This window comes from Petaurus breviceps, unplaced genomic scaffold, assembly GCF_028583685.1.
Source record: "Petaurus breviceps papuanus isolate PSGF00001 unplaced genomic scaffold, PetGlider_PUasm1.0 76, whole genome shotgun sequence".
NCBI classification, from domain to species: domain Eukaryota; kingdom Metazoa; phylum Chordata; class Mammalia; order Diprotodontia; family Petauridae; genus Petaurus; species Petaurus breviceps.
Genome location: NW_027186473.1, coordinates 2296618 through 2321186, shown reverse-complemented (window position 1 = coordinate 2321186; position 24569 = coordinate 2296618). Strand labels below are relative to the sequence as shown.

General features: G+C 34.5%; 1 protein-coding gene across 4 annotated transcripts in view; it reads left to right on the top strand.

Moving 5' to 3' along the window:
- ATP8A1 (ATPase phospholipid transporting 8A1) overlaps window positions 1-24569 on the top strand; it is a 285893-nt gene that overhangs the window by 201608 nt on the left and 59716 nt on the right. For all 4 annotated transcript variants that reach the window (XM_069105159.1, XM_069105161.1, XM_069105160.1 and 1 more), the window contains 5 exons: window positions 14118-14301; window positions 14394-14504; window positions 20460-20534; window positions 20654-20776; window positions 24459-24537. In XM_069105159.1, the coding sequence (XP_068961260.1) occupies window positions 14118-14301; window positions 14394-14504; window positions 20460-20534; window positions 20654-20776; window positions 24459-24537 (572 nt within the window). The remainder of the gene's footprint in view (window positions 1-14117; window positions 14302-14393; window positions 14505-20459; window positions 20535-20653; window positions 20777-24458; window positions 24538-24569) is intronic.

Genomic DNA, 24569 nt, shown 5'->3' with positions numbered 1-24569 from the left:
GGTTAAAGCAGGTTGAGGATAACGAACACTTCAGACCCATCAGTGAGTTAGGGGGAGGTCTACCCCAAACATATGAATATTTCCTCCAGCAGAATGGGTGCATGAAAACAGTTTATTCCAACGACCATGGAAGTAGCTGAAGCAGGTGCTGTGGGGCTCTTTGAGCTGATTCAGACATAGAAGACACCCAGGTTGTCCACTGCATCCCAAGCCATTGCCAGTCATCTTGATTTTTGTCTTGCCACTGGACTTCAATGACTCTGGAAAAGTTAGTGAAGCTGACAAATTTGTACAACTCTGCCTTACTTAAATCCAATTCATACCCAAGTCAAGATCACTCTCTGTGAGGGCACTGGTCCTCTTCAAAAATGAAGGGTGAACAACTCCCTAGCTACCAAGTATTGTTGGAGAAAGTCAAGACACCATGCTATATGCTACAAAATAGAAACCATGCTATATGCTACAAAATCATTCTGTCTAGCCTTAGTGGACTGTCACTATTATGTAGCAAGTATTTCATTCAGTTTTGATAATGTATTTTGCAGTAACTTTCCAAACCTTTTTCCTTGGGCCTATGACTCTACCTCTCTTCTTCTTTTATTTTTTAGAAGTTGAAATTTCTTCCTACTTTACCTAGAAGATTGAAGCCATTCATAGTGAACTCCTTTAACCTTCCTTTTTCCATACCTCGGAATCTCTAGTGCTTACCTGTCCTCTCTTCTCTCCAACAATGAGGATGTGATGGCCTCCCTCCACACCATGACCTTTTTGTGCTTGATCTCCTTCCTTCCAGAACATTGATCCATTCATTTTCTTATTTTCCTCCTTCCAACTCATTCCTCTTTGTTACTTTCTCCTAGTGTTTTGTCTATTTCCTCCCAATTTCCTTCTAACCTAAGTATGAATATCCTAGAGAATTGTGTTCTTGGTCCACATTATGTACACACAGACACACATATGTATGTAAAGAGACAAAAAACAGAGAGAAAATGTGTGTGTGTACACATATACACATTCCCTCCCTCCCTTAACGATCTCCACCACAATCATGGTTTCAATTATCACTTCTGTGCATATGACTTCCATAAACACACAAGTTAGCAGCCCCATCTCTGTTGAGTGCCCATCCCACATTTTCAATTGCCAACTTGTAATCTTCATTTGGATATTCCACCGGGAATGCTGAAGTGGTTGGAAGAAGAGTGCTCATATGAATAACCTCCCCCTTTTTTTTCAGTAAAGTATTTAGCAGAGTCATCCACATTGAGGGAGAAGAGATTAATTAAGCTCCTTGCAGATAAAGAGTGTATCATTTTTTCATCTGTATATCTCCAGGTCTTGCACATTGCAGATGTTTAATATGTTTTTAAAATAAATTTTATTGGTATTTTTGTTTTTGTATTACATATTTCCCAAAACATCCCTCCTCAGTCACCATCTCAGAGGCCTATCCTTTTATAACAAAGATATATAAATATCCATTTATAACAAATGAAAAAAAGAAAGCAGCTCAACAAAAGTAACACATCAAACAAGTCTGACATTATGTTAGTGTTCATTCTGTGTGCATAGTCCCTTGCTTCTCCAAAGGAGAGAGGCATATTTTTACATCTTTTCTTTGGGGTCAGGCTTGGTCATTACCATTTCACAGCATTCAGCTCCTTTTTTCCCCATTACATTGTTGTAGTCATTGTGTATATTGTTTTCCTGGTTGTACTTTTTTCACGTTACATCAGTTGATACTTTTCCCCATACTTTTCTCTGTTCTTCATAGTCTTCATCTTTTATAGCACAATAATATTTCATTACATGGATCATACTTGTTTAGCTATTTCCTAGTTGATGGACATCTATTTTGTTTCAAGCCCTTTGTGCTACAAAATGGACTGCTATGAATATTTTGGTATAATGTATATGAGACTTGCTTTTTCCATTGTCTTCCTTAGGGCCTGGCCCATAGTAAGTGCTATATTAATGTTATTATTATTATTACATATAAATCAATAACTAAGCATACCAACTGTGTGCCAGTGCTAAGTGCTGAACATACAAAGAGAGTCAAAAGACAGTCACTGCCCTCAGGGAGCTTACAATCTAATAGGGGAGACAATATGCAAAAAATATATACAAAGTAATCTATATACAGGATAAATAGGAAATAATTAAGAGAGGGAATTTACTAAAGTCAAGAGGGGTTGGGAAAAGTTTTCCAGTAAAAGATGGGATTTTAATTTTAGTTGGTACTTAAAGGAAGCCAGAGAGATTAGGTGACAGAATTAAGGAGGAAAAACATTCTAGGCATGGGAAACAGCCAGAGAAAATACCCAGAGCCCAGAGATTGCATGTCTTGTTTATGAAACAACCAGAAGGCCAGTGTCACCAGATCAAAGACTGCACGGCAGAGTGTAAGGTATAAGAAGGCTGGCAAGGTAGGAGGGGGCTAGGTTATGGATGGTTTGAATACCAAACAAAGCATTTGGTATTTCATCCTAGAAGTGAGACGTGGTAGAAACTGCGTTTTGGGGAAATCATTTTGGTGGCTCATTGGAGAATAGATCAGAACTGTTAGGTTCTTAGGGGGGCTGAAGGGTTCTGAAAGGAATAATAAACAGGACCCTTCAAAGTTTTGTGTTTCTGTTCTCTAGATACTTACCCTGCTAATGAAGATCACCATACTCCCATGCCTTAAAAGATATCTTAAAGAGTTGCTATGGCCAAAAAATGTCAGTGCTTCATGGCTAACCTTCTGGTAATGAACTTCTAATAGCATAGTGGATAGAAAACTTGGAATCATAAAGACCTGGGTTTCCCACATCAAACACTTATTAGCAATGTGACCCTTGGTAAATATATTAATTTTTTTGAGCCTCAGTTTCCTCATTTGTTATTACTTTAATAGTGTTGATTCTTTCCTAACAGGAATATTGTGAAAACCAGTTGAGATAATGTACGCAAAAATGCCTTGTAAAACCATAAAGCATGATTATAAGTATTAGCAATTTTTTTGTCAGTAATAGTACTAGTAGTACTAGACATTGTCTTGAACAGCAAACATTCAGTCCTTCACTGGGCCAGTATTCTAAAGCCTCTCCAGCTTTGTAGGATCTGCTAGAGCTTTCAATATTAGCATAAATTTTAGGAACTCAAAGTAACCTCCCTTCCAAAACAATTTGCCAGAATAGGACTTTGATAGAGGAAATTAACTATATCTTCCAAATATCCCTCTATGCTCAAGCAATTTCTAAGTTCAATTTCAATATGATCGGTCACTTTACCTTGTTGCATATTTTTCGAGATTGGTATGCATTTTTGTGTCTATACCAAAAGAAAGCATGCAACAATCCTTTGCAGTAAACTCTTTTACAAGAAAAGTGATAGGTTAATGCTTATGTTCCCTCAAAAGACTAATATATTGACACTTATACATTAATGCACCAGTGGTTTCCTTCCCACCACACTCCTGAAACAACACTTCATAAACCACCTCTTAACTTATGGATCTAGTGACCTTTACTGATTTGTCATTCTTTTGGGCACCCTTTACTATGTTATTTTCTGTCAATCAGCGATGTATAGGAAAATATTTTTTAAACCATAGAGCATTATAAAAATACGCAAGGTATTTCTTTTCATCACACTTCTGAAAATTTCTCCTCTTTTAGCTTCTATGACACACAATCAGACATCATCTTATCCAACCCCACCTAAATTTGCATTTGAAGAATCTCAAGCTCAGATTATTAATATGAATTGCTCATAGTTACATAGGAAGTAATTAGTGAGCAGGAATTTGAACTGAAGTGTTTTGACTCTTTTTCCATTGTTTTAATACGATATTCTACTAATACTGTTTCTGTTCTAATTTGTTTGGTCATTCCTTTTCCCTGTTCTTGGCAGGATTTTTTTTCCCTTTCATAAAATTTTAATATTGGAAGAAACTTCAGAAATTATCTGCTCTTACCTCCTACCCAGTGAAGAATATGTGATAGAGAGAGAGAGAGATACCCCATGACAATGTCCTTGATAGATGGTGGATAAATAACTGCTTAAACCCTTCCAGTTACATGGAGGTCAATATCACATTTGATTGAATTCAAATATATTGGCGAAAAATTTTGACCAAGTTCAAAATATAATTACCTTTAAATAACTTCCACCCATTGTTCTTCATTCTGTCCAAATAGGTTATTTATTCCCTTTTCTATATGACCATCCTTCATAAATATTACAGTAATCCTGAATTCCTTCATTCTTTTGTCATATGACATTACTTTAAGAATTCACCATTCTTATCTTCTTTTGGATATAGTATAGTTTGTCTAAAACCTGCCTGAAATGTGGCACCCTGAACTCAACACAATACTTTAATGTGGTTCAAGTACAATTAAATTATTAAAACCTTTGTTCTACACCCTATTAATGCACTAAATTTACATTAGGTTTTTTTGAGGGGAGAGGGAAGGAAACACTTGTGTATCATATGTGAATAATACATGTTGAATTTAATTTGTAGCCACAGTCATACTGTTGACATATATCAAATTTACAGTGAATTAAAAACCCACAGGTTTTAATTACAAACTGATGTTAAACTACCTTTCCTTGTCATTCTGAATTTATTAGTATTTTTGAGCCTAAGTTTAGAATTAACATTTATTATATTAAATAGCATCTATTTTCTAGTATTCCAGCCTTTTGAGTTTATTTTGAAGCTGATTATGGCATCCAGGAGCATTAATAACACCTCTCAGCTTTATGTCATCAATAAATGGTATTATGAGATATATTCCTCATATGATCCTTGATCATGACAAAAAATATTGTCAGGGACAGAACCAAGTATGAAGCATTTTAATACACTACAAGGAACTGTCCATCAAGTTTGCATCAGTTATTAATCTATATTTTTAAAATATTTTTTTCAGCCAGATGTGAATCCAGTTAATAACTATACCACTTATTTTCTCAGTCTTGCCTTCAAGGATATCATGCAAGGCTTTGTAAAATGCTCGCACATAATATCTTTTTTCCCCCTTGTATTTGTATTTCCAGCACTTAAGACAGTACCAGATGCATAGTAAGCATTTAATAAATGCTGTCTCTACCTACAGAATTCTCCAGTCTATGAGTCTATCAAAAATAAGTAGTTTAAGCTTGTTTTTAGTAGGCTTATACTGATTCTTAATATTACCATTAACCCATTTCTAAACATTCACACATCACCCCTTCAAATCTATCTAGAAAGATGCTGTGATTCACCATCAAGGTCACCAGCCTAAAGTTGTCACTATCACATTTTTTGCTTTTTGAAAATCAGAATTTTTACCCTAAGTTGAGATGTCACTTCCTTCAACTGATCCTTACATGGTATGATCTAAAGATTCTTCACAACCTTGTTTACTGTCTTGGTATCCTAGGCAGCTAAGTGACACAGTAGATGGAGTTCTGATCCTGGAATTAGGAAAACATGAATCAAAATCCAGCCTCAGACTGTTCCTAGCTTTGGAATCCTAGACATGTCACTTAACCTCTTTCTGCCTTTGTTTCCTCAACTATAAAATGGGGATAATAATAATTAGCACCCACTTCACAAGCTGTTGTAAGGATCAAATGAAATATTTGTAAAACATTTGGCACAGTGCTTGGCACATAGAAGGTACTTAATACATGCTTGTTCTTTTCCCCTTCTCCTTTTCTCTTCCATGTTACTCTCTTCTGGACTCTTTACCGTATTCAATCAATATTTGTTAATTCATTCATTCTCCATTCATAAACAGCTATATTCATCAATATCCTGAAACAATATTTGCTGTGTTCACATTCACTATGAACAAAGCAAATTGAAGACACAAAGCTCCTAACTTTTAGAAACTTGTAGTTTTTTTTAAAAAAAAGTACAATAATCTGTGTGACATTGGCTAGATGTCTTCATTTCCAAGCCTTTATTTCTTCACCTTTAAAAGACTAGATGACAGTAAGTTTCCCTTCTAGCACTAAAATTTTATGGCGTCTTACTCTACTGTGAAATGGATAGAACCACAAGCCACTTAAAGCACAATCAGTGATCAAAGATCAATGCCAGGTCCCAGTGGGGGAATAGCCTCTTTGAAATTGTGGGACCAATACCTTATGTCCTTTTTAGCTCTTGGTCCCCCTTTCCATTGAACTAAGAATGAATTATACCTCATTTGGACCTACTTCTGCTGTCACTAGTGAACTTATAGGTTCTTAAGCCCTCTTTAGAGCTTTCTGATAATTTTATCAGGCTCAGATGCTACTACATACTTATATCCTTCATGTACACCTTTCACACCACACACTGATATACACACATACTACCACCACCACCTTGCCATATTAATGTTTTTCCTCTTACAAGGCATATTTACCAAGGAGCATTCCTACCAATGCAAAAATCCACAATTTAAAAACAGGTCTTATTTAAAAGCAACTTTCTGTCCATTATAACAGAAAGAGGGCAAGTCATGCTAGTACAGTGGAAAGAAGCAAAATAACATAATGGAAACTTTGGCAGATGGAAGTCCTGAGTTTGCATCCTGATTCTGGCTGCTTAGTATTTTTGTGACCTTGGGTAAGTCACATAACCATTTCTGGACCTCAAGTTTTTCATCTGTAAAATGAAGGAGTTGGACTAGATATTCCCACTAACTCCAAATTAATGTTTTGAACTATAACATTCCAATTAGTTGACATAGCTCATTTTGTCTAGAAGGTCTTCTATTAACTAGGAAAAGATATTTGAAATTAAGCATCACTTTTGTATCTTGAGCACATTTTATATAGGGATTTTTTCCAATAATAAAGTTTTCTGAAGAAATAACAATCTATCACATCTGTACACTCAATTTGTGTATTGTAAAGGATATTAAATAGTTGTGATAACATATTGCATTAACAGGTCTAGCTTTGGAGAATATTAAGAAAGGCACTGATTAATCTAACCATGTAACTACAATCTTATTAATCAATATTTGAATGGATTTTACTTGTTTAGATTATGTAAAGCCATCTTTGGGAGGTAGGAGATTCTATTTTTCCTTTTTATTCTTATAATCCAATTATAATCATTGAGACTTTCAGTAATATGTAATTGTGGCACTTGGAGCAACTCACATTAAGAAAGATTTTTCATTTACAATAATTCGGAATTTATTTTAGGGGCTTTTAGATTTCATCATAAATTCAGATATCGATTAAAATTGCCCCTACCTTGTATTTAAAATCAAGGGTAATTTGAAAAATCTCTCTTAAGTTGGGTTTTTAAAAAAATCTAGTTGTTACATTAAGAATCTCTTCCTCTCATTTTGCAAATTTCCTCATGTAGTCAGCCAAATATAACTCACTGAGGAATATTCTGATAGTCACAAGGGGAAATCTAAGGAAGTTTATCAAAAGAGAAAATACAATGACCCCACACTAAATCTCCTGATCTCTGAACAACCAGGGTGGTTCTCACTCTTACATTTTCATACCTGAGGATAATAAAGTAAAGTCAGGTCCCCTTAAGTCTTCTTGTGGAAATCTCAAGGTCTTCATCTTTCAAAAACAAAAACCTTACTGTACATTTAATGATCACCTTTTATCAGTAAGAACATTTAAAGTATGCCAAATAATCCATCTCACACTTTGTAAAGTCACCCTGGACACATCATACTGTTGAACTGATGTTTTTGAAATCATATGATACTGCTTCCCAAACAGAATTCTTTAAATGCTCTTCTTGTCTCTATTTTGGCTGCCCTTTAAACAAAGCCCTTCTAACTATTCCTCTATAAGGACTTTATTTTTATTTTTACATGATGCCATTTATTGTGGATTTTTTCAAAAATATTCCATACAATAAAAGTGATTCATTTTAACTGATCCCATTAAAACCACCTTGTGCAAAATGGTATTAGGTGGTTGACCCTGCATAACTTTTTTTCTACCAGTGAAATGGTATGTTTCCGGTGCTTCTATGTAGTACTCGAAGAGCAGTGAGAGTTGCTGCCCAGAAAATAAGAAAAATAATGAATAACATGTGCAGGAACTACAGCCAAAATAATATCTGAAAAACATATTGCCCTTTTTGTACTTTCAAGTTGTATTGCAAAAGACCACCCTCTGTTTGTGGAACCATGGGGAAAGAAAATGGACTTTAAAAGTGCAAGCTGAATGAGAAGTCGTACCCACAGAGGCTCTTAATGGTATTCCCAATGAAGAAAAAGGAACAGAGATGGTGGCTCAGAATTATGAATCATTTACATTCTTACACAGAGCATGAACATAGACCTTTCCTGGAAAACACATACACAGATTTTATGATGGTTTGGAAGCCTACATTTGGTCAGGAATGAATATATGTTAAAAGATCAAATTTAAGGGTTTTGTTTTTTGTTTCTTTCCTCTTGATTAATTTTGTTTGGGAGATGAAAATTTGGAGGAGCTTAAAACGGGGACTTGAAATGTAATGAAGCTGCTCCAAGATACATACTATGGGACAGCGTCCCAGGAGCAGGCATCCATCTCGAAAGGAGGGAGGGAGACACATTATGATCAGAACAAGAGTTGGGAAGAATTCTGAAGCTAAGGAAATTAGAGTGAATGCTTACTAATGAAAGGGCTTGAAGAGGTAGACACATCTTGAAAGAGAAAAAAGAATGGAACTAGAAATATCAAGGGAAGTCTTAGTTGCGAGAGTATAAACACCATACCTGCATATGTTGTTGTTCATTTCTTTTTTTTTTTTAATTTATTTATTTACTTTTGGTTTACAGCGTTCAGTTCCACAGCCCCTTGAGTTTCACATTTTCTCCTCATCTCCCCTCTGCACTCCTCCCCCCCACCCCATGGTGGCATGCAATCAAATATAGATTCTACAAATTGTTCACTTCTTTCAACCATGTCCAACTCGTCATGAACCTATTGGGTGTTTTCTCAGCTGAGACTGCTGGAGTGGGTTGCCATTTCCTTCTCCAGCTCATTTTATAGATGTGGAAACTGAGGCCAAAAGGGTTAAGTGACTTGTCCAGGGTCACATAGCTAGTAAGTGTCTGAGGCCAGATTTTAACTCAGGAAGATGAGTCTTCCTGACTCCAGGCCTGCCCCTCTTTCCGCTGGACCACCTAGCTACCCCTGTATCTACATATAATCAGAAGCTGAGCAAATGGACATGTAAGTCTGAAATCTTTAGCAATAAGTAGAATTAGAAGAAAAATGAGATAACCAAGAAATAAGACAGAATGACAGAAACGAAGAGATTTGGCAACCAAATTAGAATAAATTCAATTCAGTAAACATTTCTCCAAGTTCCTACTATGTTCCAGGTACTCTGCTAAGTGCCGAGGATAGAAAAAGGGATAAAAAAATAAAGTCCAACCAGTCACTGCCCTCAAGGGGTTATTATCTAATGGAGGAGACAACTTACAAAGCAAGCTATATACAGAATAAATAAGAAATAATCACAAGAGGGAAAGCACTGGAATTAAGAGGAGTTTGAAAAGGCTTCCTGTAGAAGATGGGATTTTAGTAGAGATTTAAAGGTAATCAGATAGATCAGTAGTCAGAGTTATCTAAATATAACTCATCTTATAAGAATCATCAAGCACTACCCACTCGAGCTAAACTGGGCTAGTTATTCTCCAAATCTGTCTTAGTCCTTCCTAATTTTATGCCTTCTATCTGTGTTGTCCTGAAATCTAAGCTCCCTATCATTGAGTATCAAATCTCTCCCATTCTACTGCAGAAAGAAAGGCTCACTAATATACTGTTGTTGGCAAAGCTGTGAATTAGGCCATTGAAATTCTGTGAAGCCATCTGGATTTAGGCTAACATAATATTACTTTGTGTTCCTGAGGCCTGACTTCAATGCGTATACTTCCAAGGAAGTCAGGGGGATAAAAAAAGGGGATGAGGAGTTTGGGTACACCATGATATTCATAGTAGCCCCTTTTGTGAGGGCAAAGAACTGGACTAGGTCAGTGGCAATCCGTGAATTGGGGAATGACCAAACAGATTGTAATTCATATTGTAGGATATTACTGTATTCTAAGAATTGATAAATATGAAGAATTAAGAGGAGCATAAAAAGAATTATATGAACTAATATAGAATGATGGAACAGAACTAAAAAAATATGAGCACGATATAAGTATAAAGAACACAAACATGAAATTGAATGATATGTAATTATAATGACCAATCCTAGCCCTTGGAAAAAAAATTAATAAAATATATCTATCTCCCTCTTAACAGAAGTGAGTGGGGTACTTTGGGGAAAGAATATTGCTAAACTTTTTTCCCCTCTTTTTAAATCTTAGTTCCAAAGGATAGATCACAGAGTAGGGGGAGGGGGGGGAGTATTTTTTCACAAATGAATGTGATTTAAAAATCAAAGGCATCAATGAAAGTAAGATAATTTTTTAATAAAAATCAAATATGCCCCACTCTATTCAGCTCAAAGACTACCTCTTCCTTTAACCCTTTCCGGATGCCCCTCCACAGAAGTGATCTTCTCTCTACACACTTGTGACAGTTCTTTTTTTACCTCCCCTATACTTTTATCCTATTTCATAATCATATTTTATTTTGTTATCTCTGTATTTGATAGTATTCATCAAATGTCATACACTGCCCTGCTTCTAAGCATGCACTTAATTATGCATTGAAATATTAGAAAGTTTTGCCTCCCTCTCTGAAATTTCCTTTTAATATTCAGTCTTCAACAAAAAATGCTTGGCCTGTCTTCTCTGAAGCCCTGTTACCAAACTGCAAACAGTTCTCTAATTGCTTTGTCTGTTAGTTGTAGCTAGACTCTAAACTTCTTGAGGCCAAGTGTTTGTTCTTTCCATATCTCACAAAAGTGCCCAACGCAGTTTTATACTCAATACATATATCAGTTTGTAGGTATTTCCTAATCTAAGGAGAACCAGATTTTGAGAGCATTTTAGTTTTTTGCATGCCAAGCAAGCCATCTAATCTCAGTTCTTTCCCCAGATTTATACCTGCTAACCCCTACCCAGCAGCAGCTATGTGACACTTTTTTGCAGTATATCTAATGCTGATGGGGAGTGGGTTGTTCATAAATTAGTCTTCTGTGTTGGATTAGCAAAAATTGATCTACCAAGACCATTCACTTCTGCTGTAGTTAGAAACTGAATTCATGGACCAGTATAGCTGATTGCTAATCTAGGAGCCAACCTGAGACCCAGCAGTACTGATGATCTAACAGTCTTGACCAAAGACAGTAAATACCACCTAAAGGAAGCTAGGCTACACAGCTGGATAGAGCATTGGGCCTGGGATCAGGAAGACCCAAGTTCTCATCTGGTCTCAGGTACTTAATAGCTATGTGACACTGAGCAAGTCATTCAACTACTATTTGTCTCAGTTTCCTCAACTGTAAAATGGAGATAATTATGGGATTGTTGTGAGGATCAAATGAGATATGTTTAAAGCACTTAGCACAGTGACTGGCACAAAGTAGGTGCTTGATAAATCTTTCCTTCCTTTCTTCCTTTTAGATAACACCCAGTCATTATGGTAGAAGATAGAAATCAGCCCATTTGGGGTTGGATATTTCTTAAAATTGTTAATAGTCGTTCATCACATTTTCCTCAATGTGCCATTGCAGCTTATGGAAATAGTTTCATAGTCTTTTAGCTCCTCACCAAGATGGAATATGTTATAATTTGAATATATTCTAACACCCCAATAGAAAGAAAACTTGATAGGGAATTTAAAATGCTCATGCTGATCCATGATAGTTGTCTTTGCTTTTTAGATCACTTCTTTGTAGTCACATTTGATGTCAGCCAAAGCGGTGCAATGTGGTGGTGACAACTTGATTTGGACTTAGAGAACCTGGGTTTCAGAGTTGACTCTACCACTTCCTTCCCATGTGACCTTGAGCAATTCAGTTTTTCTCTCTGGTTCTGTTTCCTCATCATCAATAATCATCAAAGATTATTGAAGTATATGAGAAGATTAGATGCCATTAAAGTTCCTCCCAGCTTGAATAAAAGGATATCTGGTCTCTACAAAATACTTGACCTCATTCACTGGGCTTTCTTATTTATAGTTATCATGTTATAGAAATGAAGCAGATTAAATAAAGGAATGGAAAATATGTTGGGGAAAATAATATGGTGGGAAAATATGGTCAGTTCATTATGTGCTCAGGATCTCACTTTTTCCCTTATTCTATTCATGTCTATGTTGTGTTTGGACCACACACAGACACACACACACACACACACACACACACACACACATACACACCAGATTTTAAAATTCAAAATAGTGATGGTGATCCAGAAGTCACTCATGATTTCTTTATCAAGCACCTTAGTTCAACCTACTAGTGAAGCAAAAACTTGCCATAAAATATTCATATCTATCTTCTTGAAATTTCATGTTACCCATGAACTGTATTCAATATTAAATGACAATAAAATGGAATACATATTAGAGTGCAGCTAATCTGCCACCATCTAAAGATGCTTGATACTTTAGGTCCCTATCCGAGCATCTCTGTAGAGAATGGATGTCAGCATGATACAAAGATTATTGAAGAATGAGGAGCAAAGTAGGAAGATCATCATCATTTAGGTTTTCCACACCCCTTATATGTGTCCTCCCTTTGAAAGGATGGAAACAGAAGCACTAATTAAAATACTTTGACATAGTTATGGAAGCTTGGAATTAGTACCAGTTACCAGTCCAACTTAGCATACCTAGTGACTTGACATTGTTTTTAATAGAGGTGATATCCATACCTAGAGATCCTGAGACAGCCACAAAGCAATAACCTTACCACTCTGCGGGTATGGCTAGTTACAAACTCAGGACCAATTATTTTACTCACCGTGTCAGAAAAGCTGTTTCCTTTTTTCAGTTATGTCTATATCAAGTATCAAAAACAGCTTCATTTCTGAATGTAATAGACAACATGTAATCAAATGGGAATTTTTTTCATTCAAAAAATAATTATACTCTGTTAACTCCTGAATGATTTTCTGTCTTTTGTTTTTCCCAATACTTTGTATTGTGTTGACTGTTATGTAACATTTTATCATCATCTAACTTTTTTTGTGAGTCAATTAGCCATTTCTTCTCCCATTTTTCTATCCTATGAAATCGCTTAATATAAAATGGGCTTGTCATTTCAAAATTAAGTAAGCTCCTGCACTTTCTATGAACCCTCTTAGGATTGTCTTGGGTGTTATTTCTATGCTGAAATAACCTTAATACATTTTATAAGAATTGATGAATGATTTAATTTCAGATCAGGACCAAAGTTAAAATGGAATGATGTTTCATAACAACATTGAATTCTTCTGCCTTCAACACAAGTTTCTAGCAAAGATTTTGAACTTTTTTTTTTTTACAAAATTTGTCAATCAGAAGCTTTGGGAGATAGTGGGAATAAATAGCTGTGCTGTAAATGGGCTCCTGGTTTTTTGGTTACATAGAATTTTCTAAGTCCTTTGTTGTATTTAAGGATCAATCAAAGAATCAGATGATTCCTTACCTTTAATTAAAGTGAAATATTGAGTGAGTTCTTCTATACTTATTATAGATCACCTTAGACCAGGTTATAGAGATTCAGGAATATTTTATTTTATTTGTGTCCATAGTTAGGATTTGTAATGCATTCTTTGATTGCATTCTGCAGTTTTTCTAACCTTTGTTATTAGACTCAGAAATGTGAAGCCACCTACAGTATTTAGAAGTTAAGGTGAATTCTGAACCAGAATTGAAGTTTTGGCATTGTTACTCCATCTACAAGTTCATATAGATATAATTCTATCTGTTTTGGAACTTTGAAACTGAGCCAGCCAAAGGACCACAGTTCTAAACTTGGACCTACATAGTAGCAGCTCACTTATAAATGGGATGAGTTTCAAAACTTGGAATTTTCCATTAAAAATTTTTTTTTCACCAAAAGAAAGGTCAAATTATTATAAAGTGTAGGACCCAAGGCATTGCCCCTAGGGAGTCTTCATGTAATCATCCATTTAGATCTAATACATCCTTGTTTAGAGCAGATGATTGGTATCAGAATGTCTTTTTTTTTTTTTTCAAAAGTCTGAGTTAATTTTTACTTTCAATTTAAGGGTATCACCTCTTCAAAAATCTGAAGTTGTAGAGATGGTTAAAAAACAAGTTAAAGTCATAACACTGGCAATTGGGGATGGAGCAAATGATGTTAGCATGATACAGACAGCACATGTTGGTGTTGGCATAAGTGGTAACGAAGGACTGCAAGCAGCTAATTCTTCTGATTACTCCATTGCACAGGTAAGATATTATTGCCACAAAGAGTGACCCTTATTAAATAAGTTCAGTTATAGGGCTAGGACCTATTAATAATTTTCATATTGTTATTTCAGTTCAAATATCTGAAGAACTTATTGATGGTCCATGGAGCCTGGAACTACAACCGAGTGTCCAAATGTATCCTCTACTGCTTCTATAAGAATATAGTGCTCTATATTATTGAGGTAAGAACCTAATAACTGTTAAGACTGGAAAGCAGACTGGCACAGTTTAAAGAGCAGTGGAGTGGGCATGGAGCCAGACAATATTAGTACAAAACCTAACTCTCAAATCTATTACTTGTATGACCTTAGGCAAATCATTGTACCTCATCAGGGCCTAGTTTCCTCATCTGAAAATAAGGGGAATGGACTAGATGACCTCAAAAAATATCTTTGGTGCTAAATTCATGGTCCTTCATTCTTGTGACTTTTTATTAGGAAAATCCTCATCCAAATTTTGCAAAGTATTAAAACCAAATGTATTACTGTCTCAATTCTATTTTTAAAAATTAAATCATTTATCATATCCCTAACTGAACAAAAAAAAATAGTTAAAATCTAATGTGACTCTGACAAGTATAAAAATTTTTCAGGGTTCTTGTGACGATCAAATGAGATATTCTTTCTAAAACACTCACTGCAGTATTTGACACATAGTAGGTAATATATAAATATTTCCATTTGTTAGAAATAAAAATTGAATTTTTATTATCAACAGAAGACATCCTATGTAGATATGGTGATATCTGAACAAATAATATGTAAATATTCTGCCCAGTTCTCACTCTCCAGCTCTGCATGACATGTCCACAAGCCCTCCACAACTCGGGGTAAATACTCCATCTTCCACTACCATCAAGGAAGTATTGTATCAGATTCTCCCACCTCCTCATAAATCAGCTAAGGGCTTTCCTAGAGCCATTTATGTTGCCGAGTCCAAAATCTGTGCATGAGAGAATTAGATAGACTGTGTTTCTACACTGCAGAGGGAAAGATGAAAAAGGGGCTGTCTAACCAAATAAAAAATGAAAATACAATTTGATACTTTATACAAAATATGCCAAATGATGTTCCAATAGAGATGACCAATGGCCAGGTATATGAATTATCCAACTGTTTTTACTTCATTTAGAATAAGCTATGAATTCATTGGTTTAAACTATGGCAGCAGCAGTCGAGGAGCGTTTGTTCTATTAGGAGTTAAGGAGAGATGGGTTAAAATCCTGCCTTAGACACTAACTTAACACCCTAAGCAAGTCATCTAACTAACCTCTGCCAGTCTCACTTTCTTCATTTACAACATGGAACTCGAAAGCCTCTAGGGCCCATTCCAACTTTTAAGTCTGTGGTCCCATTATCCTAAGATCCTATGCATTTATCAGAAGTGAACTGTATGCAAATGTCAAGTGAACTTCACTACTTGCTGTAAAATGTAAAACCAGTAAAACTCTGACATCCCTAAAAAACACAGTACCACTTATTTAATGGTCAGTAAAAGCAAACATGTGGAATAAACAAACCAAATAATTAGATTGTTTTAAACAGACATTTAAGGTAATTTATAAACTTATTCACTGTTCTTCCCTACTATGTATTGGCCTTTATTTGGAAAGCAACATAATTAAGCTTTCTTGAACACCTTCATAACACACAACAGTAAATCAGTTGTTGAATAGATAAGCAAGTAGTTTTTAGACATGCATTACATTCAGCTTTTTGTTGTTTAGATAGGTTTCATTATTCCGTCAGTCTGAACATTCCCTCCACTCATAGATTACAACCCCTCCGTGTCTTCTCACCCTTTTGAGATTCTTATCCATGGACCTTCTTCAAAGGTCCACCCAACAATCTAGTGACCATTCATCCCCTGATTCTTTTAATATTTCAAGCAGAACGATATATAGCCCTCAGACCTGTTTCACATGCTGTACCTAACTCTCTGTATAAGTACTTTGCTTCCTTTGCTAATCATACATGTTCTTAATGAAGATTTCTGTGTCAGTCCTTATATGCAGTTTATTGTTGGGACCCTGCTACAAGTTATATTTATATTTATAGCACTGTGCAGCTTTCCATTGTCTTCTGGGTCACTTACTTTTTTTTATTCTTCTGAGATCATGATGTTCTGAGTTTCATAGGCATGTAAGAATTTTGTTATTAGAGATGGGCTTTCATAACATCAACTTAGGAGCATTGAAAGTGCCAGCATTTTATGAAAATTTTGGTTTGTATCTAATTTTGCCCAAGTTTTATCTTGCAAGCATACAGCCCATCTAGTTACTTCATCATACATGTATATATACCAGATAGTTGCTGTTCATGGGCACTGGGCTGAGGTCAAAGTCATGTAGGAGGAGGAGGAGATTGGAATGGATTCAACTAATATATAATTTAATGCTTTAAAACAGACTCTAGGTTCCCTGTTTTCCTAATTTTTCTCTTTCCCTCACCCCAAAGTTTTAAAAGAATGTCTCCTAATGGATTTCTCTTATAAAACTCCTGGTAGAGGTCATGGGTTAAAAATGTGTGGAGTACAACTACTGCCAACAATAAATCAGTTTACAAAAATATAATTTACAAAATGAAGCATGAGAATCAAGGCTGGATCTTTTATATTAGTCTAGATTATTTGACATTAAACAATTAAATGACTCCAATTTGGGGACTAATGGAGGGAAAACGAAATATCTTTTAACCTAAATTAATGATAACTAGGTTTGAATGGCCTGTTGTATACTCCAGAGGGTATGTAATTCAGAATTGGTTAGTCTTCGATTTTACTTGGCTTTGAATTTGAAAGTTCATCATGAGAGATTTAATACTTTAATACTTATCAAATTCTTTACACTGTAAAAAGGAAACAGGTTATAAACCTTAGGGAAATCTCATTTTAAGGTATTTTTCTTTTAGAACTTCATGGAAATGTATTTTAAAGAAATGTAATTCAGCTATCTTGGAAACAAGTTGACCTTTTAAATCAATTCCCAGATACCCAACTTTTGCCAGCTAAAACAAGTTCTGCAGATGTTAATGGCTCATGTCAATACTGTGAATGAATAGACAGAAAATACATCATTGAATGTCCCTAGTGAGGACAACTGCCAGTCTTGAATCTTTCCTTTCAGTTTTTTGTGCTGATCAGGCGTGGGAGCAGAGAACTCATTGACTATTTGTAAGCTGCTGTTTAATATGCAGAAATGCTACATCAGGAACATGTCTGTGGGGCTTTTTGCTGCCACGCCTCTGCTGTGCCTTGGAATTTAGAAAATAATACAGAGAGGAAGGTCTGAAGTTTCTTTGCTAATAAAGAAATTGTCTCGAGCAGTATGGATAACTTACAAAATTGCTTTTATAACTATCTTTTCTTACCTCCTTTCCATCTTCCTCCTTATTTTGGCAGGAGGGGATATTGGAGAAAAGGATATGGACAGACAGGTAGTTTGTTATCATGATCTGTTTTGCTTCTTTAAATTGCAATCACATATACTGGTCTCATTTTCATATGAGTCTCAGTATAAAGTAGTTGCAAATTATGACTACATACCAGCACTCATATGTTCATCCAAGTTACTGGCCCTCTTTGGGGAGAGTGTTTGCTGTAAATAATAATTGAATGCTGCAGAGTAGTCATGTTCTCATTCTGCATCCCTTGGATTTGGTTCAGTTCAAGACAAAACTTTAATGTTTTTATGGGAATTTAGGCATTCTTTTACTTAGTATTAGGTTATTCCTTAAACTCTCTTAATTTTATGATCCTAACAAAACCCTGAATATCATAATATTCACAAGATTAAAAATAACAAAAAGATGATTTTGCAGGGCTGAAATATTCCTTACATCATAGAAAAAGAATTTTTTTACAGATGCAAGCTGTCTTTCTAATTTAGAGATAAGTAATAACAATGGTGTTGCATGGAAATTTTTATCTACATGTCCCTTTATATTTTTATTTACTGAACTCTAAAATGATGCTGGTTTAAAATACTAAAAGGCATTTTTAGAAGGAAGTGAATTCATTTCACAGTAACTTTTAGTAGGTAAAATAATAAAGGTACGAATGTGTTGGTACTGCCAGTTTAAGTATCTCAACACTTCTACCACAAGGCACTAGATGATGCATTTTAAATTGTAATTAAAATGTAGTGTGATCTTAGATGTGTTAGTTTTATTTGAAAGTTGAAACTTATTTAGAAGTTTAAAATTATTAAAGTAACAATATTGATTTATGCATAACTCTGTTTTGTTGAGGTTTTTTCTCATTTTCTGTTTATACAACCTTTCTGATCCATACTGATTTTTGTATAAACAAGAAGCTGCTATTCGTATGTCCAATGTTTTCTTTCTCCTTCCCCCCCAAAAAATGATTACTGCATATTTCTCATGCAATATTAAAGATATCATATGTACTTATAACAAAAAACCTCAAGTTTAAATTATGTCCATTTAGTGAATTTGGTATGCAAAGATTGAGACTATAATTGAAAGTTTGTTGTTTTAAAGTCCTTGTATATATTTCCATGATACTCTAAGAACTCTGAAAGAGCTTCTTAGTATGTATTAATACAATAGGCTGTAGTGGCTTTGAAGGGGGACCATTACTGTCACAGTGGGTATCACAAATATGTATTTACATAATCCACATTTCCAAAAGGCCAAACGTGCAACACAATAGACAGCATTAAAGTCTGTCTCATCAATTTGCGTATACTTATGCAAAAAAAAATGTTTTTTTAAAGCATAACCCTGAGGAATAATCTTAGCTCAAATGGAGATGCCCATATATTTCAAGTTTGCATGGGCAAATTCTCCCACTCCCATTATGGGCACACTGTTCAGAGTTTTTAGACAAATAAATGACACGCACAGTTACGATCTCAGCTTCTTGAAAGTACATGCTTTTTTTTGTCCATTTATGTCACAGTTCCAACATAATTTAGACTTATTTTGAATGTGCGCTTGCTACTTTGTTGTCTTTTCCATCTCACGAGGGCGACATTTGTTTTTATACATGTTCACTCATTCCCTTACATGATAAAAAGGAGGAAGACCAGCTTGTGCACAGGAGCTCTTCATCTGGGGGCCAGCCTGGGCACATATTGATAAATGGTGAATTTGTAGCAATTCATGCTTCCATAATGAGGTTAAATGAAACGTGAAGTGTAGCAAACTCTCTGCAACACTGATTCTAAAATTCACTTGACCAGAATGTCAGGCCAGCTTTCTTTTAACAGGTTTTGGTTTTGATGTAATCTTATTGCAGAACCAACCTCTGTTTCAGATAAAGTTGATTTTAAATTTTATTCCTACTCTGTTTTCACTGTTGTAAGAAAGTGTTTACCAACATAAACCACTATTTAATTCCTTCCTCTTTAAAAAAAAAATTAACTTCTTCCTTCTTACTATGTAATTTTTTTTTCATTTGACTTGAATATTTTGAAGGAAAAAAATTTTTTTTCGCTTTAGATATTGGCATCCCAAAGTCAGTGATCCAAGTTTGAAGATAATTGCAAATATTAATGTAGCTAGGAGAGCACTATACCTTAGTAATAATAAAGATGAACTTTTCTTACCAAAGTATGAAATTGTACTTAAAAAAAAGTCAAGAACTTGTATTTTAATTCTGTGTTCTAATTTATAACTTTCTAAAAGTTTGTGTTAAAGTGTAAAAGTTTTGTGAAGTATCTAATTTCATCACTACAAGAAGTATGGGCCACATCATTAAATTGAATTGACACAAGATACCATAAGTACCTCAAAAACTCTTATGAATATATATATATATATATATATGTTCATATGCAGTTCTACATATGTTTAAATTTTAGATTGCCTTTTAGAACAAAGATTTTATTTTATTTAGATTTATTTTTTTAAGTCAATTTGAGGTTAAGTACAAAATTATTTCCCACATATCTGTACTCAAGATAGTCAGCAGAACTATTTAGTTTTGGTAAATGTTGACCTAAATAACAAGGTCATTAAATTTTCCCATTTAAGCAGAAAGATAAAGTGAAAATAGAAATCCTATTTTAAAATCTAGTTGAGAAGAGCTATAAAATTTTAAATATAATCTCAGTGGCCTTTGTAAAGTATCTAAGAAACTGCCAAATTTATATTTTTATGTTTTGTCTTTTTCAGATCTGGTTTGCCTTTGTAAATGGCTTTTCTGGACAAATTCTCTTTGAACGCTGGTGTATAGGCCTTTACAATGTGGTAAGCTTGATATATGTAGGCTGCTTACGATTGCTATCACCTTGTGATATGTATTTCTCCATTTGGCTGATGATATCTTACACTTAAAATTTTAAAAACTTATATTTTGTCTGGCTTAGATGTTTACAGCAATGCCTCCACTCACTCTTGGAATATTTGAGAGATCTTGTCGAAAAGAGAATATGCTGAAGTATCCAGAATTATACAAAACTTCTCAGAATGCATTGGATTTCAACACTAAGGTAGGGAGGAAATTCAGTTGGGACTTATGGTACAATTTGTTTCACGATTCATATAATTTTTAAGATTCCAGTTTGATATATGCCTTCAAAGAATGAGATTAGTCTTAGAGTCATAAATAATACTAAGTTGCCTTTCATGATGATCACAGGTCATATACACACATATAGTACACCAACATAAATATAAACATATATATGTATATATAAACATATATGTGTGGGGGTGTATTTCTGTAAGATACCCTATTGGCAAGCTTTTTGGTTTTTTTAAAGTGCAACTGCTACCAAACCGTGTTTGGTTTTTACTAGCTGGTAATGAAGCTGTCTTGGGTAGTCAGAAGTGATTGTCCTCTTGGCCTTCTGGTCTCATGTACTTGGAACATTGTGTGGAAATGGATTACTGACCTCTGTGGAAAAGTGAAGCAAAGGACAATGAGGGCTGTCATTAACTTTGTAGGGGACGGAGCTTTATATCATTCTTCATTAATTTTGGGTTATACAAACTTATATTGTTTTAATTTAAATTTCAGGTTATATTTATGACTTTAAATATTTGACTTTGGGGAATAACAAAGAGGTAATGACATTCAACTTTGCCAAGCCACAAAAGCAGATGTTAAATTAGATAGGGGACAGGAACTAGACCTAAGATGTCATTGATATAAGCAGCTCCCATATGAGGAAAAGAAGTCTGCTACTGTAGGTCATTCATCACCTTCCCTTCAACTTATAGCCACAGAGTGTTGCCTAGAACACTGGGAGATTAAGTGACTCACCCAGAGTCCCACAGCCAGTGTCCAGGCCAAACTGAGCTCTTCCTGGCTTCAGGACTATCTCTTTATCCACTATGCCATGCTGTCTCCCTATTAAATTGGCATGTGTGAAATACTACAATCTGTGATCACATTTTGGAGTTTATATCGTATGTCATATAAGAAGCACAGGTTTTTACTGTCTATTCAAATAACAAAATTCTTGAGTGCTGGTTGTTTGTCTAGTTCTCTCCTAGATACCGTTCTTATCTGCCAGAATTATAGGCTTTATGATTTTCTTCCTTGTTCTCTTCGCTAGTATTTTATATTCACCATTCCCTTCATCAATGTTGGTTCTCCCTGCATATATCTGTAGGTTCCATACAGATGGGAATAGAAGACATACTATAAAAACAGATCATGCCCTATTGAAATTTTAATATTTAGGAGTTTTTTCATTATTATAATTACAAACACACTGAATTAGATGAATTGATACAAAGTTATTTCATATGTAATTTAGTGTAGTTTTAATTCATCCTTTGATTTTATAGATATTCGTGGATGTATGTATTTTAGAATGATCCTAGTGATTAGTGAGATCTGCTAATACAAATGGGGCCTCTCTTTTCACCAATCATGTGATTCTTTTCAGTGTTGTCTAATTCATGGAGCTCTCCAAAAAACGATGGCATGATGTTTCCAATATCACACAACAAAAAGTGCTATGGACTAAAGTGAAAAGGAATAATGGTTTACATGCCACTCGATAAGGATCAGATGCAGCACATTTTTTTATTTTTCCAAATATTTAATTTTTTCCAATTATGTGTAAAAAAAATTTAACATTTTTTTTATTTTGAGCTCCAAATTTCTTCCTTCCCTCTCTCCTCTCCTGTCATTGAGAAGGAAAGCAGTTTGATATAAGTTATACATAAGATGCAGCACATTTTAAAACAACATATAAATACATCATGGATTTCTTTTATTTCCAACTACATATTATTGTATTTTTTCCACATTTCCATAATTACTTGCTTCAGAAACAAAACTGTGACTTTCTTTTGGTGATAACATATAAATATTAGGAATATTTCCATATTTTAATTTTTTGCACTGGAAAAATCAGGAATTGACTTCATACAGTAAAGAGAAGCTAAAATCAGATTATTTGTAGATATTCCATATATCAGGTTGATGACTAAATAAATAATATGCCAGCTCACCCTACATTTGGTTGTAAGTAGTTAGTTTTTCAAACAAGGAATGAAATTAAGTGTGCCTTTCTCATGTGCTTCACAATATTACTTAATGTAAATATTTGCAAAACTATTATGATATTTTATGAGAAGTGTAAAAACTGGGTTGGCTTAATTTCATATATTTATTTTTGGTTTTAAGTACTAGGAAAGGATCTAGAATATTTAATAGCAGATAGTTGGAATTTAGGAGACTCATTTTTGGGGAAATTGTCATCTTTATCTTTTCTTAGAATAAAAATAACTTTATTATTTGTAAACAAAAAATCACAAGTCAACTAAACTCATTTATACTATTGACACATCTCTTTAAATAGCAAATATATTTTTTTTAGTTTTAGACTTTGCTACCCACTTTTGTGTCATTTTATTCTGTAGGATATTAAATTTTCGATTAATTTCAGTGAAAATTCTGTGGTTAAGTTCCCCATAAGTGTTTGAAAATTCAGAGACAAATGACTACAAAATACATAGTTGTATAAACAGCAGTTGATGGGGGTCCAGAGTGTGGGAGCATTGTTGCCTTGAATGATGATGCATACGTTTGTTATGGTAAAAAGGGTCACAGGTTATGAGGTCATGACAGAGGTTAAAGGATTAGCATGTGACAATAAGTATCGGTCAGGAAAATGGAAAAGTAGAACTAATTTTTCTTGCACCCACCTGTGCTTTCTGTCAAATAAAACTTGTGGTAATGACATAGCAAGGAGAAGAGACAAAGGTTAATGAGTAACACAAGTTCAAATGTGTAATGTATTGGAGTGTAAATTGGATCATACAATCCAGTATAGTTGAGTAAGCTAACAAAGGATGTTGAGATCACAGTGGAAAATTTTGGGAGGCAGGCAACTTAATTTCTGTTGTTTGAACAGCTTAAAACTATTAATACATGCCAATTTTATACAACAAAAGTTACATTTGCAAGTAGCACTTTTAAATGAGAAAAGTTAATTACCGTTCAGAAGGCTACAAGAGTTCCAAATCGTTTTTCTATAACTTTCTTTCACACATCCGTTCCAAAGAAAGCACCAGTGATAGTTATGTGATGGTGTTTAGAATGCAATTGCTTTAAGTAGGTTATTTGACTTGTATGAATGTTAATATCTATGACATACAGTATTCCACTTAACATTTGACAGGTGTTAAGAAAAAATTTAGAAAGTCTTTTGAATAAGATTGTATAACTTTCTGGTCAATTTTTTTTAGTTCAAAATTTTATACTTATATATTTTTAAAATACAAGCATTATATGTTTGGTATAGGAGACCTTACCTCTAACCTTGCATGGGAAGACTAAATGAATCCCAAAGGTATAAACGGTTTTCTTGGAAATATGGGAATAATTCCCATATAAGGAATTTGGTCTGTTTTAATTTGAAATCTTATTTTTCTTTATCATACAAGTATTAAATTTGGTGTATTCTTTCAAGGTTTTCAAAAAAGAGAAAAAAATTAAAAGTGAAACTGAATAAACACTTTTGGAAACATAAAAATAAATAAATGACCCATGAAGGGCTAAGAGGCAGAAAGTGTCTGTCAGTTCTATTAGTTCACAGTGGTGGCCTGACAGAAACACATTTTGTGAATCTAGCCCACAGATAAAAAGAAAGGTCAGAGTTCATAGAGCTAGTTTATCGCAAATGGTTCTCATGGATTTTTGTTTTCCCTTAGGTTTTCTGGGTTCATTGTTTAAATGGCCTCTTCCACTCAGTTATTCTGTTTTGGTTTCCACTAAAAGCCCTCCAGTATGGTAAGTAGAAGGGATATGAATGTTAAGAGATG